Raw genomic sequence first — 27,434 nt, 5'->3', positions numbered from 1 at the left:
AAATCCCAAACTTTTAACACAATGTTAATCACATTTGTCTATTTCTTATCAGTCTTTTTGCTCAAATATATCTTTTCCTTTTTGTGGTAATCAGTGTTTAGTTGAATACAGTTTTTTAGCCTTCTATACGATAGTAATGAACCAGCATGTTAAATGGTTGAATAATATTCCATTGTGTAGATGTATAAGCTGTTATATTCATAGCTATTCACCTACAGCTACATTTTTCTTTCTAGTTTTTTTTAACATTATAAAAAATACTTAGATAAATTCTTAAAGTATTTCCTTAGGGAAAAAAGCCTGTCTGTGAAGTGGAATTATAGGGTAAAAAGGTATAGAATCATTTAATGATTAGTGGTTTATATTGCCAAATTGTTTTCTAAAAGGATAGTATAATGCCTCTCCGTGCAAATGCAAATATTGTATCCATGTTAGAGAACACAGCCAAACTAAAGGCAAATTTAAGAAAACAGAGGATGACACTTTGGGAAGATTTAATCTGAAAAGCATCTCTTACCTGTCTGTGGTTTAAGACTACCCAGTAACAGTAAACTGCTAAATTGTCTTAACAGACTAGTAGTCAGAGTTAAAAAGAAAACACAAATATCTCCTTGTTGTCATCTATAAATCACTCTAGTGGAAAGGCTTTGAGGCACTGACAGTTTAATGACAGGGCTGTAACTAATCTATAGGGACTGATTTATACTAATTTTTTTGGAGGGACAATAATCATAAATAAATAGATAATTGGCTGCCTTCTCACGAAGAGTAAGAACATAAACATGTAAGTACCCCATTTTATTTTAAGTTGGGAGAGAGAACAGAGAACATTGAACCCAATGTCTTATCAAATGCAGAAATTCTTTCTCTAGCAATGTAAAGAGAAGATTCATTTTCCAGGGGCTATGCAAGAGGGCAAATTTATGTTAAATGCCAGATAATATTTCTTCTGTGTTCTGCCTTTTACCAACTGATCGGTATTTATGAGGGCCTATGAAATATACAACAAGGTAAGACATGGTTTGTGTCCTTAAAACACTAAGAATATTTAGGGTTATAGCCTCAAACAGGAAACATAATCTGATATATAACTGGGGGCTAGATTTATTAGTTCAGATTAAGTGCTGGAAAAAATCAGAGAACGGAATGGGAGTTTAGAAATCAGGGAGAACTTTCTGTTCCAAGATAGTGCTCCTGAACTGCTATTAGGAGAATTATCTCTTATTCACCTCTGCATTCCTAGCACCTACTGCCAAACAGTATGTATTTGTTATATGAAAGGGCCAGTTCATGCTTTAGTAACCTTTATCTCCACCAAGACAATGTTGACCATACAACCTTCCTTTTCCTCTTCCAACTACTTTGCTGAAATCAGTTTAACTAGGACAGTTAGTTGGTATGAATTATCATGGTCTCCCAGGTCTCTTTCACTATGCTTCTACCTTGATAGGTCACTTGGTCCCATTTCAAAATAGCAGGTATTGTCCACAAGTTCATACTCTAAGCTCCCCTCCTGACTTTTAGCATACTGCAGTTTTTACATAATTTCATCTTGTCACCACCCACTGACTGAAAATGTGACTTAGAAGAGGTGTAAAGTATCCAAATATTAACATATTAGAGAAAGTAGGAATTACTGCAAGCAGCATAATATTGTGGGAAGAACAAAGACTTTGGAGTCAAATAAACCTGATTTTGTCACTTACTAGTTGTTTCTTTTTTTTTTCTTTTTTTGCGGTACGCGGGCCTCTCACTGTTGTGGCCTCCCCCGTTGCGGAGCACAGGCTCCAGACGCGCAGGCTCAGTGGCCATGGCTCACGGGCCCAGCCGCTCCGTGGCATGTGGGATCTTCCCGGACCGGGGCACAACCCATGTCCCCTGCATCGGCAGGCGGACTCTCAAGCACTGCGCCACCAGGGAAGCCCACTAGTTGTTTCTTTGGATAACTTAATCTTTCTGAGCCTTAGTTTTCTCACATATAAACTGAAGGTAATGATACCTACTTTTGGAATTGGTCTGTGGATTAATCAATACCTCTTCTTCCTTCCTTTTATATGCTTCAGAGTCAAAATTGGCTTTTCCTTTCTCTCCCCTTCCCCCCAAATTATGGATATGGCAAAATGTTTCCTAAAATAAGTTTTAACAGCAAATCTCAGACTCTTATCACTGAACAAATGTATTATATTGCTGTATAACTTCTACAGAATCATCATAAGATTATTCCCTACTCTAAGGTAGAGACTGAAGATATATACATATATTTTCATGCTATGTTCTCTGATTGTTTTCCTCCTGAAAAATTTGGAGACTGTGATTTTATTATTATATACAAATTGTTCAGCATTATTATACAAAAATTTTTCAGAGTTGGTTGGCTTCTCTTGAAACCCTGACATTTATACACAATTTCCTTATGTATTTGAAAAGAACTATTATTCTAATGGATAAAAGAAATGTGGGAGAGCATTAGTAGAAATCTTATACATAGGAGAAAAGTCTTTAAAACATAAATGACCAACAGCACAGAGTATTAGCACTTCAGTCACTTATCAAAGCTTTCAAGAAAGAATCGATTACAACCCAGCTCTTGACAAAGGCTCATTTGAGACAGCTGATGTCTGACAGAAAGAGCTGAATGAACAAGTTTACTATGTAGGCTTTTTCTCTAAGCTCTATACCTGTTATGAGTTAGATCACGAAAAAAAGGAATATCTAAGGGCCATATCACCTAAAGAACTACCTTTACTGAAAAATGATTTAACATGGAGCTCTCTGTTTTTACAGGGGAGTGACATAAGAAACATCTATTTAAAGTGATCTATTTTACACAAAACAACAGTAGAAAAATAACTGTTTATTATATTTCCTAATGATTGTCAAATAAAAAATCATGCAATAAAATTCTTCCTTGAATTCAGTGCCAGGAAATTTTGAGATGAACTATTAGGCTTCCTTTTATCAGACAATGAGAATTTTAAATGGTAATCTGTAAACTCTAAGGCATAGTGCCTGGTGCATAATAGAAACTCAATAAATGTACATTGTATGGATAGATGAATGAATGAGGAGATGCCTATCACATTTCCTTTTTCTCCTTTAGCTGCCAGAATTACAGAGTTGAATTCAGTGTTTATATATAAAACTTAGCTTGTGTTTATTTTTTTTAAAAATCAGGTGGAGTGATCATCTCCAGCAATGTTCAACTGCCGGGCACAGGCAAAAGGAAGGTGAATAGTTGGGTTTAACAAATTGAATGCAATGGAGGAAGACAGAGATGAGGGAGTTTAAAGTATTACAAAGAAGTGATCATGATGGACCTTAAAATTTCATTAGGACAAGGAAGGAAATGAAGATTGGACACAGGAAAGGGTGGATGGAGTGAAGTGGTATGGGTCAATAGATTGAAGGGCATGATAAGACAAAAAAAGTTTTAGCACTGGTAACACTGAGCAAGTGAGTAGAAAAGGAAGTGCTGGTCAGAGCCAGATGTTTGAAATCCAACTATATAAGGTGATACAGTTTCTATTTATGACCACATCTAAGTGTGGTGAATAAAGAGAAGAAAAAAGTTTCTCTGGAGTTGGACAGGTCTGGGAACTGAGAGAAGTATCAAGAATGATAACAGGAGTAGAGATGATAAGAAGTTCAGTTATTGTTTATGAGTGATAAAATTTGGGAGAGTTAATAGAATCCAAACTTCAAAAAATCTTGTCAATCAACTGCATTAGTAGAGAATGGCAGAGATCTGGTTTAATAACAACTCAGACCCAGCCCATTCTGGACCACCCCATACCCGAAATACTGCTAGGGGATTTTAGTTGACTCCTTCAGTTCAATAAAATTACAGACTAGAATTGAGCATAGCATCAGACAAATTTCCTCTGAAGCATTATGCTCGATTCTGGGCCCCTTTAGAATGGACTAGGTCTAGACACCCTACCATACAAGGAACAATGGAAGAAATAAATATATCTTGGTTGGAAAGGTAAGAAAATTAAGACAGACAAGATAGCTGTGGTTAAACTGATAAAGGACTATAATGAAGAAGAGAAGTTAGGCTTATTCCAGGTAATTCCAAGGCCAAAACTAGAACCAAAAGGGAGAAAGTTGCAGAAACTCTGTATGGGAAGAAGCACTATAGCAAAAACCTTTCCCAGCTTTTAGAGCAGCTCAAAAATACACTATCTTTTGAAGCTTTCATTTCTCTGTCCCTAGCAGTATTCAGGTAGAGACTGTAGTAATATCAGTTAGACATAATACAGGGAAAAATGCCTGCACAGTTGCAAACTGGATGTTAACTAAGAATGCTTCTAGCCCACAACTCTTAAGATATGGTGAATTCCATGTTTATTTGTTACCTGAGCAAAAGATCCGTGTCTTATACTTCTCTTATATCTTCCACAGGGCTACGCACAGTTATTTAGTACCACTTTGCTGGTAATAATCCAGCTTGACAAGGTCATGGGACAAGAAGCATTATGTAGCAGAAAAGCACAGGTAGATCTGGGATTTATATCTGGTACAATCACTTGCATGACCTCGGGTAAGTTACAGAATTTCTCTGAGCCAAAAATAGTTTCCTCACATGTGAAATTGGACTTTGTCATTTACCTTGCAGAATTGTGGTTAAATGGGGTAATGTATATAGAGTGAGGATTAAATGAGCTCATATATATATAGTGTCTGACACATAGCTGGGGCTTAATGATTGCAGTTATGTGTGTGTTTTTTTAAAGCAGTGGTGTTAATCTTGATCTTAGCTATTGACACTCTAGAAGCTCCCATCACATAGCAAGAGCTTGAAGGACAATTCTAAGGGTAAGGAAGATGCCTTTATTGGTGAAAGAGGTGGAAAATGACTGTGGCTTCCTTAGCTATAGCCCACTAAGGTCACTCTGACTAGAACACAAGCTGGTAAGGGCAGTATGCTACAATCTACTTACAAACTTTACTAACATTCATTTTTAATCTTGCTTATATTGAAAACTATATGTTCAAGTCATCAGAAAGTCACAGAATTTTAGAGATAAAAAGTTCAAATAGGGTCACCCCTCCCCCATTTTCATAGAAGAAAAAAATCTAGATATGTTATACCACTTGCCTAATAACCCCTTGTTTTTCATAATCCTAGACTGGCTCTTACCTCTTAACTGCCCTACATTTTATGACTGGCATATGACTGTCCATATATAAACAGTGAAGAAACAGTTGTATTGAAAATCAGTCTTTTAAGAATAGCAACTGACATGTTTAAATGTGAATAGGTTTTGCTTTAGGAACTAATAAATAATACTTACATAGCTTTTGTAATGTCCAAATAATAAATTTTTGTTGCTGTGGCTGTTAATTAAGTAACTTATTTGGGAGCAGCTCAGAACCTCCAATACCTTATTTGAAAGTGGGACTGGGAAATATAATTTCTCATATTGAGATATAATAGTCATAGCATCTTTATTGTTCATATAAACTTGCCTCATCCCTTCCTTAGTTGAGATCTGTAGAGAAGTATGTTAAAGAGGACCTTCTTGGTGCTGATCACATATTGAGGAAAGGAAAGATACGCAGAAGGAAACAATTTAGGAGGATTTAAAAAATTGCTGCTGTGGCTACAGACTGAGTCAGCCAACAGCAGATAAATTAACAGATGGCTGTTTAAAAATCCCTACAGTTAACTCTTTATTTGTAAATAATATAAAACTGTCACTTTATTACTAGAATGCAATCAAATACAAAGATACAAACATATGCTGAAGGAAAGGATACCAAACCTATTCCCTAACAAATTACCCAAACATGTAAGAAATAGGATTTCACCTCACTCTCCAATTCCAGACTAACAGTTATTTCCTCTTTCAATTTTTGGTGGTATATTTGGCAGATTTGATCATTAAGATTATTGGGCACTAAAACCTTTTTGCGCATCTATGTAGACTGACAAGCAAATACTGGAAAAATGTCAGAGGAACCAGTTTCCATAGGTGGTTTTACATGACTGAACTAACATGTTTCTTTTACAGCTTTCTCAGTGTTTTACTACCAGTATTTATGAAAGAGAGAAATGTGCTACCAGTTTAAATGGCATAGGTGACATGATGAGTAAAAATTCTTCAGAAACAATCATGAATATAAAAATTATCAACATTGACAAAGCAATTAAGAAAACAAATAAATCTCTTTAGATCTTATCAATTTCAGATAAGAAGAAAAGCAAAAGACATGATGGGGTATATTACTTGAAAAAATATTTTATTTTGGAAATGTCTTATTTTTAGAATTTGTTTCATTAGATAACTCATGTTTTGTAATCTCTATATATAAACTGGATCGAGTGCCTCTGGCAGTCATATTCATTTGAATCTGTATACCCTAAAATACGAGAATAACTAGCTACTGGAAGTGAATATTTGCACATAACTATACATGAGTACACTGCAGGGAGTCACAGAACAGGTAAGGGTTTGGCAACACAGCACAAAGGGGAGAAGTCTTGGTGTGAAGCTCAAGCTTTATATATCTTGAAAAGGCAACGATTCTTTCAGTTCTATCACTCTCAAAATCAAGATCCCTAGAATACTCAAAGCACAGAGTGTTTAGGAGAAAGACCAAGAAGAACGCCAAGACAGTAACAAGAAAAGTCTAGTGCATGAGGAAAATTGGATTTGATAAAAACTTAAATGTTCTTTTGGACTATCTTGTCAACAGTATCACCTTGTATTGTTCTTTCCTAACAGTTTTCATGTAGACTGTGAAAACAGACAACTCTATCTGAGTTAAATATATATTTTCCGAATAGCATTAATTTGATTAATGTCAAGGAAATAAATTTTTTTTACACAAGTGCTTGATTCAGATACAATGCATGCACCACCAGGCAGTTATGATTGTAGTATTAGGTAATAGTGTGGGAAGTATCCAAATCAGAGTTTAAAAAGCTTGTAAACTGGTAATTTAAAGTTATCTCAAAGAACACTTTTAAAAGGATAATTGTCTATTTTAAAAAGAGTAAAGAATGTATTATAAACAGTTTAGCCATCATCTATATACAGACTGGCTTCTTCTCAATTGTAAGAGGCCATCACCTTTTATCCTTTCCCTCTTTTCCTTCCTTTCAGTACTATTAGGAAACTATTCACAAGTGCACCCTTGGACAATGCTGAGCAGTAATTATGACTTGCTGACAAAGAGATATGAACAATTACTGAGCCCATTTTGAAACCCTACACTAATAAAGTCATTAGATGCTGCCCTTGCCATGATCCTTCTAAAAGCTTCTGAAGTTACAAGAACACACGGCATTGTTTGCAGGGACAATTGCTGCTGGCAGAACGCAAACCTTGAGTTAAACCATGCTGCAAATTGATCTTGACATTCTGTTAAGACCGCCACTAAAAATCAAAAGCAGAGGAGAAAAGGAGAAAATGAGTGGGTAGGATGTAATCATGGAACAGGAGGGGTTCCTCCTCACCTTCTCTCCTCCCTCTTCACAAAACAAACCAGGGAGAAAATGACAAACTCTCCTAGTGTTTTAGAACCTTTATTTTAAAGCATTAATTAAGCCTTGACCTGGGATGTATAGGATGGCAATACATCTCCTTTGCAAGTATGGGAAGGAAAACGTGTCACAAAGGAAATAAAGAAGTTTGGGCAAAATTATATGGAAACCTGGCATGAAGGTTCTCTGTAGTACTCTGACCACAACATGTCCATCTGTTTTATCAGCTACTTTTGCAGAATCCATATCTCTCCTAGGGTAGCAGCTGGATATTAACACTCCTTGTGTCTCCCATGCAGACCCCACACCTGGGCTATATTTGCTGTATCAAATGGAAGTGTAGGGCTAGAGTAACATGGTCAGCTAGCTTCAGCCAGGCATGAACCAGTGAGTACTTTGGAATTAAGGGTAAGCCACTGTGATGGCAAGTGCAGGCAAAGACAACCTACTGATAAGAGATTTAAGCCAATTAACTCTTGCCAAAGATTAAGTAATGTGGAAAACTATCACTTGAATATGAAGGCTAACAAGTACCTGTCAGCATAGCAGCAGAAGTCTACAGTGACCTGATATACTGCACCCAAGTGCATTAAATTCAAAAGCTAATATTGATAGGCAACAGAATTCTGTCTTTGAACATTGGTACTAACTGTGTATGCAAAATTTAATACAAAGCTATGTATGTTACATGCAACCTGTGTAACTCTGGCACTGTCAGCAATTCCTAGGGAACACTGCTTAGAAATAGTGTGCAATGCCTGATTTAACACTGTGTAGCATGTACACTGATGTGCCACACACTTTCAACTCAGGAACTTACATATAAGCAACTTATTTTTCAGCACTCATAGCCGGCTAATTACCCAGTTGGCACTATCCTAGTCAAATTCAATGTTTAAATTTTCTAGAATTAGATAATCTAAAACAATACCTATATTGGATGTACTAAGTAAGACGTCTGCCATGTGGGCCTGTTCAGAACAAGTGACACCCATTAACCCACTTATTACTGGTTAATATTGGTGGTTTATTGTGCCACAGATGTTATATGGCTTTCCTTTGTGAAGCAACTTCAGTCAAGAACCTGCAGTTCAGCACCAAGGGCACTCATGTGCCAATGTTCTCATTACCCAGTCCCAAACAGCTCTAATAGAGGTAAGCAAATCAATACTTATTGTGCTAGTGTTTTATATAGTTCTCTCTATATTTAATTCTGAAGGTGCCCAAATGGACCTTTGCCTACCTTCTTGGCACAGCTCATCATGAAGCCAGTCCAGTATTCCTATATATCCTATGGGCATATTTACTTTGATCGATGTCACCACCAGTGCAGAAGGCTCAGAGTACCATCTCAAATGGCCCCATTTGAGAGGCCAGTTACTTTAGAGATATCATAGAGACTTGGTGAGTCTGGGGAAGAAACTTTGGAACCAATGGATAAACTTGTCTTGGTTGGAATTCAATCCTCTTTCCAGATGGTGGGCGCCTGGGGCACATGAGCATAGGCCACGATAGGCTGGGGTGCTATAGTGCCAGCAGAAGACGAGGTACCCAGTCTGGACATTTTTAGTTCTGCAAGGAGAAGGCTTTTGAAGGCTTTTGCTTTATTATTCCTATTAATGGCTGTGGGGGGAAAATCGCACAATTAGAGGGATATGGTAGCATTTCCAATGCTCTTTCTACTACCCAAACTGGTCTCTCTTATCCATTATGTTTCAATAAGCCTATGAGAGATTATTGGTTTATTTACCAATATAACACTTATTTTTTAAAAGGCACTTTAATGCATTGAGATTACAGACATAGCTCCCTTGGGGAGCTGACAACCTAGCAGGGAGATAGACAATAAACATTCAGTATAATGAGTGCCATCAATACAAGTTAGTACAGTGATATCATGGGAGCATATAGAATGTGCATTTTTACCCAGACTGAGGCAAGGGAAGAATGGGAAGATGCAAGGCTTCCTAGAAGTGATATGTGTTCTGAATTTTAAGAAATTATTCTTTCATAGACCAAGCATTCATTCACTACATTGTGCTAAAAATACTTTTCTGCTCCACTGTCTGCCTATAAGCATATGCCAGTACCAGGATGAATCATTAACAAAACAACTTTTTGGAATCTGTCCATCCCGGTTGGTTGGCCTTAATCCTCAGTTTGGTTCAGACCACACAGGATTACATTTTTTCTCTATTTTTTTCTCTCTTCCACAATTCAGATAGCTAATTATGAGGTTTAAAATACCAATATCCTTTTATAAGAATAGCAAATACCTGCAACCCAACAAACAAGGAATGCTGCTAATATTAAAAATCTCTGAATAGAAAGAGTGAAATTCTATTATCACCTTCTTGTGTCATCTCTTTCAAGTCCTTCCCTGGCTCACTCAGGTAGAGTCACTCAGTATGAAGTTCATCTATACTCCCAAAGCACCTTGTACATATTTCATGTTACATATTAGCTCTTATGTCTGTCTTGCTTACTAGACCATGAGTGTTTTAAGCATTAGCACTGTGTCTTTTTCAACTTTTCATCCTCAGTGCATAGCACCAATCCTGGTTCATATTAAACATTCAGTAAATGTTTATTCAATGAATAAACATGGAGGAATATATACCTTTCTTAAGATATTTTAGCCACTTCCAGAAGTGATATGCAAGATCTCTTTGTTTACCATTATCTATCTGTTTTTAGCTTTTTCTTTACCGGCATATCCTACTGTTTCTATCAGGATCGTTGTTCAACTGGATATTTGGGAAATTATACCCTCTAGCACCTCTCAAGACTACCAAGGGCTTTCTGCCTACTGCTTTAAGAAAGGACGGCTCTGAAATGCAACTACACATGGCAGCCAGTAAGACTGTAGAGAGTTTTCCAAGAAAGAAATCTTATTTAGCTATACAATACTGAAATTATAAGCAACATTCTTAAGTGGAATTAGAAGAATACATTCATTTGCCAAATTTTTATTGTTTCTTTCTCCCAGAATTTTGTAAAGTTCCTTGTTTAATGAGACACATAAAATAAGTCCTTCCAGAAGATCACGATTTAGTGAGGGAGAAAACAGGCAAGTAATCACTACTGCTAAAGTCTGATGTCTCAGTTCACATTTGGAATGTTCCAACATCAATCTAGAAGTTATTCTAATCCATTATACAGATATAGGTTGGTTAACTTAAGTATTCAACTTAGAAAGTTACTGGAATCATTTTGAAAGTGGGAAATCCAAATCATCAACACTACAGGGGTGTATACCAGTGACATTCTATAGTTCTTTTTTATTCTAGTTTGTTAGCGAAATCAGGTATTCTGGTTTGTTAGCAAAATCAGGAAATTTGACTTATAACAGCAATTCACATTCATATTCTGGTAACTTTACCAAAGCATTCACTTAGTTCAATATCCTTCACTTGTTTCTAGAAACAGGAGAGATTCACAGTAGATTATGGAGGACTAATGTTTCTGGAGGCTTAATCCAAGTATTTCTTAAGCAAAAATAAATTTGCTTGGCAAGTCCCTTCTTGTCTTGGGCAACAATGTCTCCAGCTATCATACCAGAGGATAGTCTCAGAAAACCACTAAGGAAGCATCCAGGCTAAATAGCTTATAGGCTTAGGACTCTTGAAACTTATATGATTAGCCTGAACTAGAATAACTAGATATGGGCCCAGACAAGAAATACACCAGGAATTTATTTCTAAACTTTAACATTTGTCATAAAGAAATCACAGTTGAAAGGAAACCCACAGCAACAATCTTATTTGTGATGTCTAGACATCTCTTCTGTATTTCCACATATTAATTTGTCCCATTTTAACTACCTGGTAATAGCAAATGATGGCACAAAAACTTTTGTTATATAGACCACTGACCAATAAACATTAGTACAGCAGACTTCTATTGAATTGAGAGGGAAAGTTTTAGGTTTTGTTACTGTTAATCGCATCAAATGGATGATGCAATCAATTTTCATGACAAACACTTTTGAATAAATGTGATAAAGATCCAAGAAACATCACAGAGATGGAAACTCAAATAATTGTATTTAGATTAATCTATGGTAGATGGTAAGAAAATTGTGGCTAAAGCTAAACTCTTTTTGGGGGGCAAGAAATCAGCCTAACTTATAATTTTGTATATCAAAAGGTAATCGACTTTTACTCTCTCTTAGGAATATGCCATTCCAGTGAATTTTCATCTTGTGTTTGTAAAATGTGAATTTTACCATAGGCCTTAACTGTAATAATGAGGAGGTGTACATGAACAGTAGCTACATAATTTTATTTATTACTTTATAGAGAGAAATGTAATACCTTAACTTTAAATATCAATAGTTTTTAATTTCTAATATGAATAGAACTTGACTTTGAATAAGGACGTCAAGTATCTTAAATCCCAGAAATTATGTTCTCTTTCTCCCCACTGCCCTGTTTCTTGTTGCTATGTTTATTAAATTCCTAGATGTTTCTATTTAGTTTTTAATATCATTTCTTTTTGTTTTCATAACAGTAACCTAATAATGGGATGCCACATTTTTAAAAATGTAGATTGAAATATCCTATCATACTTCACAGTTGGTCTTGCAATTCACTGGGAAATAGCTCTAAAGCCTTAAACAAGGCCTTTATTTTGTGTTTTTAAAAAGTGTCATAAGGAGTTAATAGGACACAGCTGTACTGGTTCTTTCTAATAAGAAGCTTCTGTCGCTTTGGTCACCACAGGTGTCTCTGTAACCTGCAAACTCTTATTACTAGTGTATCAAAGTTGTGCTACTTAACAGACTTCTTTAGTAAAACATAACAAAGCAATTACATGGCTGTTGATTGCCAGTTATAAAAAAAAAACCCTCAAACACTACTTTTCAAAAGAAACTACACTGCAATTTTTTGTCATTGTAAAATAAAAGGAACTAAGGAATTAAATGGAGGATAGAACAAAATAACAGCAGGTAGCCCACTGAACTTAGCCACTACAGATGGTTTAGAAATAGTGTTTCCTTCTCCATCAAGTTGTGGATAAAAGGAAAGGAGGAGATTCCTTACTGCCAGTGAATGGCAAAAGATTTAGCCAAGTCTCCAGTCTATGTATTTTGCCTCATGAAAGCCCTTCGATGCTGCATTTTTATCTGTTTTTGGCACTGCTTTTCATCACCTTTAACTGAGTGTGAATAATAACCTGATTTAATTTAAACAAATACAGGTGCTAAAGGTTCTTTATTTATGTATAACAGGGAACATTTCCAAGGCAGAACGAAGTCATCCTATGAAATTTCCTAACCATTTACTTAAAGAAATGAAGTATTAGATGAAGAAATTGCTTCAACATTCTTTTGCTTCACATTTAAGAGAAGAATCATCTTTCTTTTCAGATTCAGATTACATAAAACAAAGTCTGAATGATGAGCAAAAATTCAGTGAGCCATAAAATAATAAAAAGACAAATGAGATGATTTCTAATTGTTCTACAGTCATTTAAATTAGGTAACTACAATAGGACTGCCTTGAAATGAATGAATTTAATCTCCCTGTTCATAAACCAGCAGTCTGTGATGATGATTGTGTTAACACACCCAAAGTAGCATCACAGGATGTTACGGCCACATGTGTAATTAAACACGATGAAATATATTTCAGATGGCAAACTCAAATAGGCAAAATATGAATAATTATTCATCACTTACAGATATTATGATTAACAAACTAAGTAAATTTATCCTGACAGCTAGGAAGGGGATTTTTTTTTCCCCCATTGAGAATATGGATGTAATGCTGGCTGTGTGCAAAAGAATGTGTGCAATAAAGCGATTACATCAATTAGCATATGCTAGAGTTAAGCTATTACCAACTCCAATGGACTGGTCCAGAATGTCCTGCCTTCATCACTGGAATTATTAAAAGCTAAACTTACTAGTAGGATTATATATTAGATTTTCCTTGTCTTTTCTGAATATTATTAGAAACATATTTTAATATTCAACAACATATTAGAACATAAGAACATACAGTACATAGGAAGGTACTATATTATTATTATTGCAAAAAGACAAGAACAATGTATTTTGGTTTTGGTTTTCAGGTTATTCTTGAATTTAAGAAATCTTTTATTAGTTAAGGTATTTTTTCACAATTGAAAATAACTGCATGTTAACTACAACAAATAGCTTTTATCTAATTAAATGTAATAATAGAAAATTCAATGCTGAGGATGAAAATGTTTATGATGATAAGAAACCAAATACAATGATGACTTTTAACAATAAAAAAGCCCAACTTATAACTTGTGAACAACAGTGTTACCTTGCTCTGTTGGCGTCCTTTGTCAGGTCCCAAGCCCAGGTTATAAAATTTTGACTCAGATAAGAGACAATAGATTCAGCACAAAGCATTTGTGAGCAGAACACGTTGGTTAATACACTTTCATCGTGGTGGAGGTAGACAGCAAGAAGCTTTCTCTGAAAAGAGGGGAAAAGACTGATGAATTAAAATATGCACTAATGTAAGATTTCTTGAATTCTGGAAAGGCACAGTCAGTCAATATAAACAACAGTAAAAATTAAATGCTATTCCCTAAAAGAGTAACTGACACCTGGACATCTACTAATGTGAATACATTTTGCTTCCTTATACTCTAAAAAGGCTAGGATGATTGTATTGTTTTACAGACTGCTGTCGCAGATTCCTGTTAACATGTGCAAGCCTATCTCAAGCACAAATTGCAACAGAATGGCATTTTTTTTAAATAAAATGGAATTACCATTCTTTGTATTTAACACATACTTTATATGTAAAGAGAAAATTAATTCTGAACTATTCAACTATACAGAGAAAAAAATACTGATGAAGATTGGATGCCAAAATCTCTCTTACATATTTTTTGTTTTTAATCTGAAAGAAAAAGGTCTGAAATAAACTTGTTTTAGTTCCACAGGTAATTTCAAAGCCCTTAATGTGTTCCCATGTCAAAGTCCTTACTTAAGAGCATGTGACATCTAATTGCCATTTGAAAGGATGATAGAAAAATGTTCACTCCACATGAATTCTTTCTAGTTTATATTTCAGAAAATGTCCAGTGAAGTTTTTCATATGGAAAATTATTCTTTCCCTTTTGCCTGATAAAACTTGCTTTCAAGAAATGACATCTGCTCTCTTAAAAGTATCCTCTGTAATAGTTGGATAATCAATAAAATAACTGAAACTAAAAACTGAAATTGAGCAACATAATTTGCAAATGTCAGCTTTAACCACAACAATGATGATTAAAGAACCTAAATTGTCCTTAACTTTTTGGTGCTACCTTGGAGAAGAGCTGAGTTAAAGAACAGTCAGTTACCAGGACATGGAAAGATAAAATTTTATGCTAAGGACAATATACACATTTAATCTGTGAAATTCTGGTGAAGGAAAATTTCAAGGAAGCTGTAAGAATGTGATGATGAAGAAATTTGCTGTGTGGGATTCTAAACAAAAGAAGGACATTTACAGAAAAAGGGCTCATGTAGATGAAAGTCTGATGCTTGGAATTATCCTGATAAATAATCCAAATAATAATAATAATAATAAAAATGTTTTCTTCAAAGAGAAATTTTGTACTAGATGAGGGTAGCCAGAGGTACTTTAATCCCCAGAATAAACCTGTAAAATAGCATTCTTAACTTCATTAGCCTATGCGGAAACTGAGCTTTAGAAACCTGACTTACCCTAATTCTAAAGCTAGTAAGTAAGTGGTACATCTGGGATTGGAACCCAGACTGACTGACTCCAACCCTAGTGTTCTCTATTTGGATACTGAAGCAGGGAACCTAACTGCACTATAGTCAAGACTTGGAGAGCTTGTAGAATATTAAGGCACCAGATGCTCACATATATCAGTGCTTCCGGGGCCTTCCCAGCATGTAATGGGAATAAGGACAAAATGCTTCCATGTGTCCATTCATTCATTCATTCATTCAAGAAGTATTGGTTAAAATATTCTTCGTGTCAGGCCCAGCAGGAAGCAGTGGTGATTAAATGCTGAACAAGAAAGATTTAGGGTTTTTTCATCTATGTTGATATATGCAGATACCAGTAGCTGGTATCTAGGAAGTTTGTAATCAGATACATTGTTGGAGAGATACTTATCTAGAAAATTCCTACTCATCCATTAAGGCTCAAAGCAAATGCCTCTGAGAAGCCTTCCCTGATTCCTTCAGGCAGCATTAAGAGCTTCCATTTCTGGGCCTCTATCTCTTCTATTTTAGTATTCCAATTGTTTACCAGTTTCCCCTCTAGACAAAGTTTCTCAAGGGTGAGGACCGGGTCTCTTTCAGTCTTCTTTGTATCCCTAAGTTAGCACAGGACTCAGCATGTTTGAGGAAAGAAACATGAATGCTGATATCAACCATAGCCCTCTGGCAAAAAAGACACCAAATGGTAGCTGCAATGCCAAATCACTCTTAGTAAACAAATCTAGAAATCTGCTGCTTTAGGGAAAGGAACGTGAACCTGGCAGCACTAACAAATTCAGAGCTCCTCTTCTTAGAAGCTCTCTGGCCCAACAGACAGGGGGATGTCAACCTCTAATTCTGCTTGATCGTAACTCAGCAACTACCTTTAATGAGACACTGGGAACAAGAGAGCTGTCCACTTTTGAATCAGCATATTTCTAACCAAACAATAGCAATGGCTAAATCTTTAAAATGCCTATTTCTCTCAAGAACACTGCAATGGAATATTTAGACTTTGGGAAAGAGATTAGCGATTTACATTGCTATCTTACTGATTTAATTTAAATGCTCTTCCAAACTAAATACACATGTGCTGAAGAGGCTACTAGGAAACCCAACATGGAGAGTTCCCTATACGTGCAGCTGACAGTGTTGACTGAAACTAAACTTGGAAATCCAGGGCACTAATGCACAATATCAAGCAATAAAACAGCATCTCTTTGGCAATATTTAATTTAAAAAAGAAGAAAGAGGTAAGCGAAGATCAGGCACTGTTTTGGAGGATCAACCATTCTGCATTTCAAAGCATTGGTCCCTGCAATATCCAGGTTACTGTGCTAGAATCTCGACTATTATATCGCAGTTGTGAGAGGGAGGGCAAAGATGTGTTTACTCAGTGATTAGGCCCTTAGAATAAGCCTCTAGCTCCTAGAGAGACAGCTCACCACTTATTCATTTGGGCCAATTCACAAAGCCTAGGAAGATTAAACATCCATGCTGAGAAGACAAGCGAATGCAGACGGTGAAAAAGAAATAAAAATTCTTTAAAAACTCTGAGATGACTTCATTATTTTTCCACAAGGAAACTTTAGGAAAGTGTTTAGTTAGAGAAAAACCCACATTGACCTCTCTCTAAACCCTTAATCTTTCCTTTGTGGTGGCATTGCTTTGTGGTAAGCGACTGGCTTGCCTCACCCCTCTTTTCACTAGAAGCTGAGAGAAAAAAGGCTCTGGAGAAACAGTTTTCGTTCTAGGGACACAAACCCCTGACACTGTTAAACATGAGATGCCAGGAAAACACACTTTAAAAAAAATTCTCACTTTAAGCTCTAAACTGTGAGAAAGGAGATGATACAAAGATATCAGAAAAGGATCTTCAGGTTGGGGGTACTCCCACAGTAGCTTTCAAAAGAGAAACTGAATAATCTTAAAATAATCTTTTCTCTCAAACACAGTAAGCTTTCAACAAAAATTTTTCTTCTGCTATTATGACAGTAAAAATAAGCAAAATATAAAGGCTCAATAATATGTAAATGCTACTAAATTTGGGCTACATAAATCTCTGATTAAACTATAGGCACACCTAAATGAACCCCAGACTCAGATTTCTGATTACTTTATTGAGCTCAACTAAACACAGTCCAAAACAGTGCGAACTGCATTCAGCATATCAGAAAACTGCTTTTGTGAAGAAACGGCATCTAGTACATAGAAAAAGCATAGGAAAATGTTTTGTTTTCCATTACTATAACCATTTTTCCCTTTGGCCCATTAATAATTTAGTTCAATAACATTTACAGAGTGCCTATGTGTTAGGCATTGAGAATACAAAGATGAATAAAACAAAGTTCCCTTGCTCTCTAAGAGCTGGGGGTGGGGAGGGGTGGTGTATGGAGAAAGCAAAGAGTTAATTGCAGTATCATATGAGAAGCAATAAGATTGGGGCATTAAAAAACCCTACATTTTATTTGTCCTTCCTAATTTGGCAGAGAGGTGTAAGTCTGGCTGACGACAAATGCAAGCAGCCCAGCTATACTCTCCTCAGACTCCCTCTTTGTGATCTAGGTTTTGGTTAACAGTTAAAGGAAAGTCTCCAAGCATTAAAGTAACAGAAAGCTCTGTGCTAAACCCAGTTTTGCCACTCACCAGCTGTGTGACTGTGGGGGTTAGATGGGTGTTGTAACAATTGTGGATAAAGTAGGTAAAGTGCCTATTTACAATGCCTGGCCCATAGTAGGTGCCAAGTAAAATGCAGCTGTTAGGATCAAGATTCCGGAACTATCCATGCAAAATAAAGGATTTGAAAGCCATTTCAAGAGAAATGATAGCCATGAAAATGTATGAAAGATTATACAGCTCCTTCATTTCTCCTACTGGCCATAGTGTTTGGGATGCTTCATTGTGTCTGTGCCTTCAGGGCCTCACTAATCTTCACATTCAAACCCAGGAGCTAAGGTACTAAGTTGATGCTTAGGAAGTGCCAAGCTGACAGCAACCAGTGTGACTTGGCCTTGAGCTACAGTAGCTATTGTATTTAGACACTTAGCATCACAGAACCACAGAACATTAGAGCTGGAAGAAATGAGCTGGCTATGTCTCAAAATAAGCCAGGCACAGAGCAGACACTTAGAAAATATTTGCTGATGGACTGAAAAGGAAGTTGTCTAGTTTCATTTTAAGTACGAGAACATCCATAATCTGTGTGTTCAATGATTTTGAAGTTGATATGACAAACGATTTCTAGAAATGGTATTTCATAGTTTTTTCAGTATAAGAATTAAAATAAATTAAAAATAATTTCCTTTGTATAAATTGGGAGCTGATTTTATTTCTCCTCTTTCAGTTTCCCTTCTCCTTTTCTATCATCATTATCATCACCATAATAATCAGAATTATTGCTGTTCTTTTAAGTTTGGGGGTGGTTTACTGACACAACCAACTGATACACTGATACAACAATAAACACTCTTTTATATTTTACCTAGATTTATCAATTATTAACGTTTTGCCATATTTGCTCTATCATTCTTTTTATGCTTCTTTCCCTGAAACATTTAAAGTTGCACATATCATGACACCTCCACCCTACTTTAGTGTCTGTCTCCTAAGAAATAAGGACATTCCCTTACATAACCATAATTTCTTTAATCACACCTAAGACATTTAATATTGTTTACAATATTTACAATTTAATATTGCTACAATCATCTAATACAGAGTCCATATTCAAATTTCCCCAGTACCTCAAAATGTCCTTTGTAGCTGTCTTATTTATTGTTTTAAATCCAGGCTCTAAATAGGATCATCCTAGTACACTGACCATTTCCACAATCCTGTTCCTGTATATGGATATTCATAGGTCCAGCCCAGCACCCAACCATGACTCAAGATAAGCACACTGTAAGAATACAGGCAGGGCAGCATGAAGCTACATTGTCTGGATTCAAATTCCTGCTTTGCCACCACTCAGCTGTGCAACCTTGGGAAAGCTACTTCTTTTCTGTGCCTTGGGTGACACAGTTCTGGAAGTCCAACACTCTGTCTAGATGGGAGTGATGACATGAATGCTATAATAGAGGTGGTCCTAGGGTCTAGGCATGAACAACAGATTGGCTGCTTCTTTATGAAGGTGATACTTGAGCTGAATTCTAAATTTAGATGATAGCGAGGAAAAGAAGAGTGAAAAAGAGGAAAAGCAAAGAGAAAAGGTTGGGAAAGGCCCTGTGCTGTCAGTGGCCTGATGTGTTCAAAGAACTCCAAGCTAGTAATTTTTGAAGAGTGAAGAACCAGAGTGCAGACGGATTTTGGAAAGAATTGTGACACTTTGCCTTTTTTGTCTCCCAAAGCTGAGTTTAGGGACCAACAGGTAGCAACCAACTAGAGAGGTTCCTTGAGAGGTTCCAAAAGGAAACAGCCAGCTACTGAAGATGAGGAGATGCCAGGATGGTATCTTCTTCCTCTCATTTCCTGAAGCAGATGTTGGAATGGCACTCTTGAGGACACAGATGTACTTGAGTCTCACAAAGGGAGAACTCTCATATGAAAGTCACAGGTTAAACAAGCAAACAAACTGAAAAGCCTAAAGCAAAATCAAACTCTCTTCATAAAATAAGCTGACAAATGTTCATTGGGTAGAGAGCTTTATCAGTTTTCATTGTTCAAATGGTAATACTCAGGTTATAAAATACCTTTGAGGAAGATAAACACGTCTAAAGTTTCTATGAATAAGGAAATTGGAAGCTCAAGTGATTGGCTGTTATAGCAAACTGTTTTTACTTTCCTTTTCTGTGAAATATTTACTTATATTGCTTGCCCGTATTGGGTTGTTGTCTTCTTTTTATTGATTTTTAGAGTTCTTCATAAATGTATATACTAGAGAAATTAAGTTTCCAATATCTCTAATAAAGATACTAGGCACTACTTAACATCAGAAATACTTTGATTTTCTTAATACAGTTATTTATAAATGATTGTAAATGACAAAGCAAATATAAAACCAACAGATTCTACTGAAATGCTTCACAGAGGAAAGAAAGGTCAGAACACATTACTGTAGGTCTATGACAAAAACAGTATTATTCTCTGTTTTGTTAGGTACTCCAAGAAGGGTGTGGGAGAAACAGGATACTAGAAGATACACATGTATAAAAAGGTATACAAAAGCTACAGGCTGTGAAATGTAGGAGGCAAAAAGTTTGTAAACTACACTGTGCTATTATCATACTATGATTTTCTAATCATCGCCTGACACTTCACAATTACACATATACAAACGCACACAGTTGCTCAGTCTCTGCCACCAATTTCTCCCCTCCCAACCATCCTACAAACTGCCACCACATTACTTATTCCTCTGACAGTGTCACCCTCTTCTTCAGAACTTTCAAAAGCTAATCACTACCTAACAATAACAAAAGTCTTTAGCTGGCATTCAGGGATTTCCATGATGAAATCCCAATCTATTTCTCTATTTTAGCCCTATTTCCTGCTGCTCCTTTACATGTACCAATTATGCAGGCCCACTCATCTTCTCTAACATGTGCATCTGAATAACTTGGTTACTGTTAAGGTAAGGAGTCATTATTCCAAGGTGGGTTAATTGCCAAGATATTTTAATCTCCATTTCAGAGAAAATAAAATGGAGGTTTATATAGCTAGTCAGTATCAGGGTCCAGTTTCAAATCCAAATCTGCCTGATTTATCCAATGTCCATCTATTATAAGCAAACAATCTTAGAGCTGTTTCACATACATTTTGAAGACATTTTACTTATATTAATTGCTTGTTAATCCTGTGAGGTATGTACTACAATACAAATTTTTAAATTGATGCTCAGAGAGATTGAGTAACCTAGTTTTAATGGCACACAGCAAGTAAATGGGGACTCAGAATTCAAATATAAGAATTCCGATTATTTCCCTTTCTACCATACCTTTTATCTTTAAGTGAAAATGTTTAAGATTAGATATGGAACAAACTTCTTGAATTTACAGATGGAATACTTAAGAGATCCAATTTAGCTTTTTATCCCTTAAAAATAGGTAATATGAATAACAAATACTTTCTAGGGACAGGGAGGGCTTTTTGAGAGAAATGATACAAATATGAATAAAGTCTACTAAAAAAAAATCAGCCTTGCTTTTGATATTTTAATAAATTTTACCTATATTGCTTTTCAAATATGGTTATATGGTTCTCAAAAACATGGTGAATAGTAGTAAATTGAGAAGAATGTTTTACACAGCAGCATATCTTAAAACTAACTTAATTATTAACTAATTAAAAATAATTTTATTACAAACACTAAAGATTTTTACAATTTTAATTGGGTAGATCTGATTACTCAGTTGGAGAATTAGAGGCAAATTCTAAATATGATGCTAACAATATACTGTTTAGTGGAAATACCTAACTACAGAACAGTATATTTGGTACGGTTGCACTTATATAAAACTTAGCAACTTTTTTACTGATATATATGTTTGGAGACTTTTTCAAAAAATCACATTTAAAGGTAAAAACATTTAATAGTGGTTATTTTCAGGTTTGGGATTATGAGGCAACGCATTTTTCTACTTTAAATGCATCTGTATTCTTTTCTTTTCAACAAACATTTTATTTGTATAATGAAAACACATTTCAAAACATTATATTAGCATCATAGTTCTTATCTCACACATGTGCAGGATGCTGTCCTAGCTGTCATAAAAAATTACTCTAAAGACACTGTCTGCCTTTAAGGAATTTAAATTGAAAAGACAACAAAGACAAGATGAACAGACTGGGCATATTTTCCAAAGCACAAATAGGTTTGTTTGCCTGATTTTTCTGGATGATGGAGTGCTAGAAACTCACCAACTGCAGTTGTGGCTTCCGATTTGTATAGAGCTTATTTTGCCTAACAAATATTGACCAGTGATGGTTATTTAGGTTTCTTTTAACCTGAGGAAGTAGAAATAGCACTACTTTAAAATGGGCTGATTTTTAAAAATGAATGTAATAAAACTTGATAATGAACAAGCGCTGTTAAAAGCAAAGCATTCATCTTAGTGCTATAAATGCTCAAATGGGTTCTCAAAATTCCTCTGTGGAACTGTTCTTAGAGCTAGTTCATGAACAATCAGTTTTGTTACTTTATAAACATTTCTCAAATTTGTCCAAAACTGTTTAAAAAGCACCTTAGCCATGATGCTGGGTGCATTTATGAATAGATCTCATTTAATCCTCAAAGCAACCACATAAAGTAGATATGTATTATCATCTTTTTTTTCCCTTAGATTAGAAACAGGCTCATTACTTGTTTGGGAACAGAGTTACTAAGTGGGAAATCAAGACGTAAAGCACTGGTTTCCTTAATTTATGTATAATATTTGGAAACAGCACTGGGTGTGAAGTGAAGATCTAAGGAGGTGTAACAGGATTACTGATATCAAAGCCCATTCTTCCAAAGGGCTGCTGGGAAAGGAACAATCCTTCCCATGGGACATAAACCCTGGCACTGGGATTTTTATTGCTGTTGATTTTCAGTTACTACAAATGGCTAATCATTCTCTAGGGTACTTTTTGTTGTGAAGAGAACTCAGGGACAGCAGAACTGAGAGGTGGGGAGGCTCTAAGGAGAAAAAGAAACTTCTTTAAGAAAGTCCCAGGGAATCATGGTGTGGCCAGTGGTAACTCTTCTGCACATAATTAAGGAAGCTAACCACTGGCTCTTACTTATCTAAAGATAAAATATAAGCTTCATTCAACAAACATTTTTAAATGCCAGGTAATGCCAGGGCATCACAGGCCCCTCCACGCTCCTGTTGATGTTCCCAGCCTCATCATACCACGCAATCCAACTCTCTGTCTTGCACTTTTTTGCTCTCTGTCTTAATTTTTTTGGTTTTAATTCCCTCAATTGTAATCTTCTGGACTTTGCTTTTGACCTTCCTTCTGTTTAGAATTCTGTTATTTGCCTAAGTTTCATTTATCTTCTAAGATTCAGGTCAGAGATACCTCCACAAGAAATCTCCCTGAATTCTAAGGCAGATGAAGTACCTCTCCTCTTTGCTTCCATAGCATGTTACACTATATGGATCTATTTATATTGTCTTATCTTCCCTACTAGACTGTGAACATGTCAAGGGCAGGAAACCTCTACATCCTAGGTCCTTAATAGGCATATGATACATATTCATGGCCTTCAACTCAATGAACATCCCTAATAGTTAAGGGCAAGGGAGAAGATCATAAAACTGATCAACCCACTGTCAAAAGTCGAAACTCTGTCACAATATACTTAAACACAAGAACTTAGAATACCTGTTTCACTGAAGTTGGAGCTCTGCTTTGAACAGTATTGTAAATTCCTCATGAAAAAGGGAGAAAAAACTATGAGTACTCTCACCAAGTGCTCTCAAATGAAATCAGTCTGAAGCAGTTTTCATTAAGATGGATTGAATGTGGCATCGTGAGAAACACTTTATCAAATGTAGTGTTTTACTTAGTGATTAACTATATACCAGTTGATGAAGCTCCCCAAATCCTTTGTAATCCCACCACTCCAATAAACATTTAATGAGTATATAAGTTCAAAAAGCCTAGCAGAGGATTTAAACCTTCAATCTTGTTTTTATTTACTCATGGAACTCAATTTCTCACTTCAAGTGAAGAATGCTGGTGCTCAAGGCTCATCTGTTGCCTTGGTAAAATTAATGTGCCTCCCACAGTTTAAATTAAACATGGGATGTTTAAGATGAAAGAAATTTAGTAACAATGGCAGAGTATCGGTCATTCTTGCCTTTGAACATCAGCAAACTGTTTTCTTAAAAATGATTCATTCAGAAGTTTAAAAAATATATTGAAAACGATTTGTTTTCACTCTCAAATGTACAGTCTGAAAAGGAGAGATGAAGTTTGAGGATTGAATCCTGTAGTATAGCAGTTAGCACTGAAAAGCTTCTGGAAGTAAGGTGATATAGTGTAAAACACACTTACATGTGTTGGAACACCTGCACTCTCATTTGGCCTCCACTACTTACCCTTGATTTGTCTTTGGTTAAGTCATGTAGCTTTTCTGAGCTTCCTCATCTCTACAATGAGAATATTGATATTATATATCCCCATCTCACCAGTTTGCTGTGGAGTTCAAATGAGATATGCATAGGAAGAAGCTTCATAAACCACAGAGCACAATATAAATCTAAAGTAGCAGTGCTATTTCTATTCTTTCTATACAATCCTCTCTAATTTTGAAAGGAGATGTATATAATTTGGTTGATGACTATAATAAATGTCCCTGCTTAGATCTAATTTTGAATAATTTACCCATTCTGTGGATGAATTTTACTTAAGTTTAGGGCAATGTAATAAATGATACATAAACTGTTGTTGATCTTTAACTTGGGAAAGAGAAAAAAGGAAAGAAAAAAGCCCTGGACAAGGGGAAAAAGATAAAGACAGTTTAGGAGTCCAAAGAGGTCAGTGGATTTGGGTATCAATCTAATATGAAACAAAACACATGAACCAATGATTTCCAGTTGTTAAAATACCAACACACTCATCAAAAGCAAACAATCAATTGTTTCATTAGAAATACCCAGAAGTTAATAAGAGTTTACGCTCCTCTGGGAATCATCAGTCTGAATAAATCCAAAAGCCAATCTACTATACAAAGACACTCAATAAAAAGTTCTTTCGTCTATTATATACTGTATATTTAAACAATGTATCGTCACAAAGTTATAATGTTTACAGTAGCTTTTTAAATGGAATTTAAAAGATGTCTATGCTTATTTGGGAGCTATATTTAGGTTATAAAAGGCCCTCACATCTTCTGGTTACTTCAACTGCTTAGCAATCTTATTGGAAAAGCAGAGACAAATTAATTCCAAATACATTCTTATCCAGGAATGAACTGAAAAATAGATTATTTTAAAGCTATAATTACTCTTTCAAACATATTTATGTTCAACAATAAGTGATTGTTTAAATATAATAACATTGCTGTACAATGAGAGACTTAATAACCATTAGAAATCCTGTTATAATAAAGTATTCAGCATTACTTACAAAGCATTCTTGCAACAACAAAAAAAAAACAAACAAAAAAATTGACCTGAATCTAACAAAGCTTTTAGACTTAACAGCCATTTCTCAGGAAATAATGAGATAAAGGAACAAGTTAAATCATATCACAAGGAAACAATCACACAAATCCAGAATCTGGAACAATCTGTAAGTCATCCAGCATGATTTCTTCACAAAGCAAATGTCATGAAAAGGGGTGGATGGGGGGAAAAAGCAGGTGTCTGCTTAAAAGGGTTTAAGAAATCTAACAACCAAATGTAATTTGTGATCCTTGAGTGGATCACGGTTTCCAAAGAAAGAGTCAACGGCTGAACTTTGAATATCCACTGGATACTAGATAACATTAGGAAATTATTGTTAGTATGTTACGTGTGACAATGGTATTGTGATTCTGTAGGGGAATGTCATTATTTTTGGAAAGTGCATGCAGATGTTTTTAGGGGTAAAATATGATGTCTGTGATTCACTTTGAAATGGCTTAGCAAAAAATAATGAATATATAGGAGTATCCTAAATGTTTTATGCAGTTTAAGTTTTAATAATTTCAAAAGTTTAATTGCGAAAGCTCCATTAAAACTTCCGGATACCCTGTATATAGAAGAAGCAAATATGGCAAAATTTTAGTAATTGTTAAATCTAGGTATAGGGGATTTAAGTGTTTATTGTACTACTCCTTTACTTTTTCTGTATTAAAAATTGTTTTAATAAAAGTTAAAATATTATAAAATATAATTAAGTAAATGATCATATAATATTAAAATGTGAAGGTAAGCTGTTTTAACAGGATTATAACATGACCAATTTTATATTAAATATGCATGTGTGCTGAACGAAATAAATATATGGAAAGAACATATAAAGTTAATCTGTGTTAGAATATATTCTTTTAGCTTTTCAGTATCTTCCATAAACCTGTACTTATGGAAACTATAAACCTGTATTACCATAAATATATATTTCTTCAAAAATAAAATCCATTTAATATAGATTTAATAGTAAAAAATAGATGTTTAAAATTGCCTTTACAATGGGCTATTCCACTATTCTTAGGGTAGAGAACAGTTTATGTTTCTTAATCTACTTCATTGAACTGTCAATGATAGATCTAAGCTTGATCACTAATTATTGTCTTGGAATTCAATTTTAAAAAACTGTTTAAAATGAATTTTTCTTTAGGTCAGAGTTTAACATAAGTTGAAACTAGAAATTTCAGAGGCATCCTTGCACTCTATTCTCAAAATTCTTTGTCCTCTTTAATTCCAATAACTTTCCCTCTAACTCCATCTACACCTTATTCCTTCCTTCCTCTCTCTTTTTTCCTTCATTCATTAAACATACAGAGTATTTACTATGTGTAGGGATGTAAGGTACATCGTCACTGCCAAAAAGAAAATCAAATCTCTTGAGAAGACATATATATAAAAGAGAGAGAATGGTTAATTAAAAGCAATGTGTTATCATTGCAAAGTACTAAAGGGTGGGTGTGGAAGAGTAGGAGTCAACCAGGTAAAGAGCAGGATGAAAGGTATTCCTGACAGTGGCGCAGCATGAAAAAAGAGTTAGATTATAGGGAAGTACAAATGGTACACTACTGCTAGATTTATTAAGTGTAAGGCAGGAAATGGGAAGAGCTGAAGTTGTACAGATAGGCAGAAGCCAGATAACTGGGGTCTCGGCTACAGTGTCAACATATAAATAGAGCAACCACACAGAATCTTCGGGCTCAAAATGTAACTTCTGGTTTCTTGTTACATACTTGGATCTACTTGATTTCAAGATCACAAGATCTTGTGATCTACTTGATTTCAAGATCACAAGATTCATTTCTATATTTAAGGAAAAATCTTTTTGTTGTCTAAAATGACTTTTAGGAAAAAATACTACAGTTATAAGATATATACTATTAGATGGAATAATCATTTGGGGAAAAGGCTGAAGGACAAATCATTTAGCAAGAAACTGTCGGTCACATAACTGAAAAGAATACGAGGGCTTCCCTGGTGGCGCAGTGGTTGAGAGTCTGCCTGCCGATGCAGGGGACACGGGTTCGTGCCCCGGTCTGGGAAGATCCCACAAGCCGTGGAGCGGCTGAGCCTGCGCGTCCGGAGCCTGTGCTCCGCAACAGTGAGAGGCCCGCGTACCGCAAAAAAAAAAAAAAAAAAAAAA

General features: G+C 35.5%; 1 protein-coding gene across 1 annotated transcript in view; it reads right to left on the bottom strand.

The window, feature by feature from the left end:
• Positions 1-27,434, bottom strand: part of FAF1 (Fas associated factor 1) — a 476,898-nt gene that overhangs the window by 97,776 nt on the left and 351,688 nt on the right. The window contains exon 16 of the mRNA XM_029230785.1: positions 13,792-13,946. Within this exon, the coding sequence (XP_029086618.1) occupies positions 13,792-13,946 (155 nt within the window). The remainder of the gene's footprint in view (positions 1-13,791; positions 13,947-27,434) is intronic.

Source organism: Monodon monoceros, unplaced genomic scaffold, assembly GCF_005190385.1.
Source record: "Monodon monoceros isolate NGI ecotype Baffin Bay Population unplaced genomic scaffold, NGI_Narwhal_1 Super_Scaffold_18, whole genome shotgun sequence".
In the NCBI taxonomy this organism is placed as follows: domain Eukaryota; kingdom Metazoa; phylum Chordata; class Mammalia; order Artiodactyla; family Monodontidae; genus Monodon; species Monodon monoceros.
The sequence above is the reverse complement of the archived record's forward strand: the minus strand, read 5'-3'. Positions and strand labels throughout refer to the sequence as shown.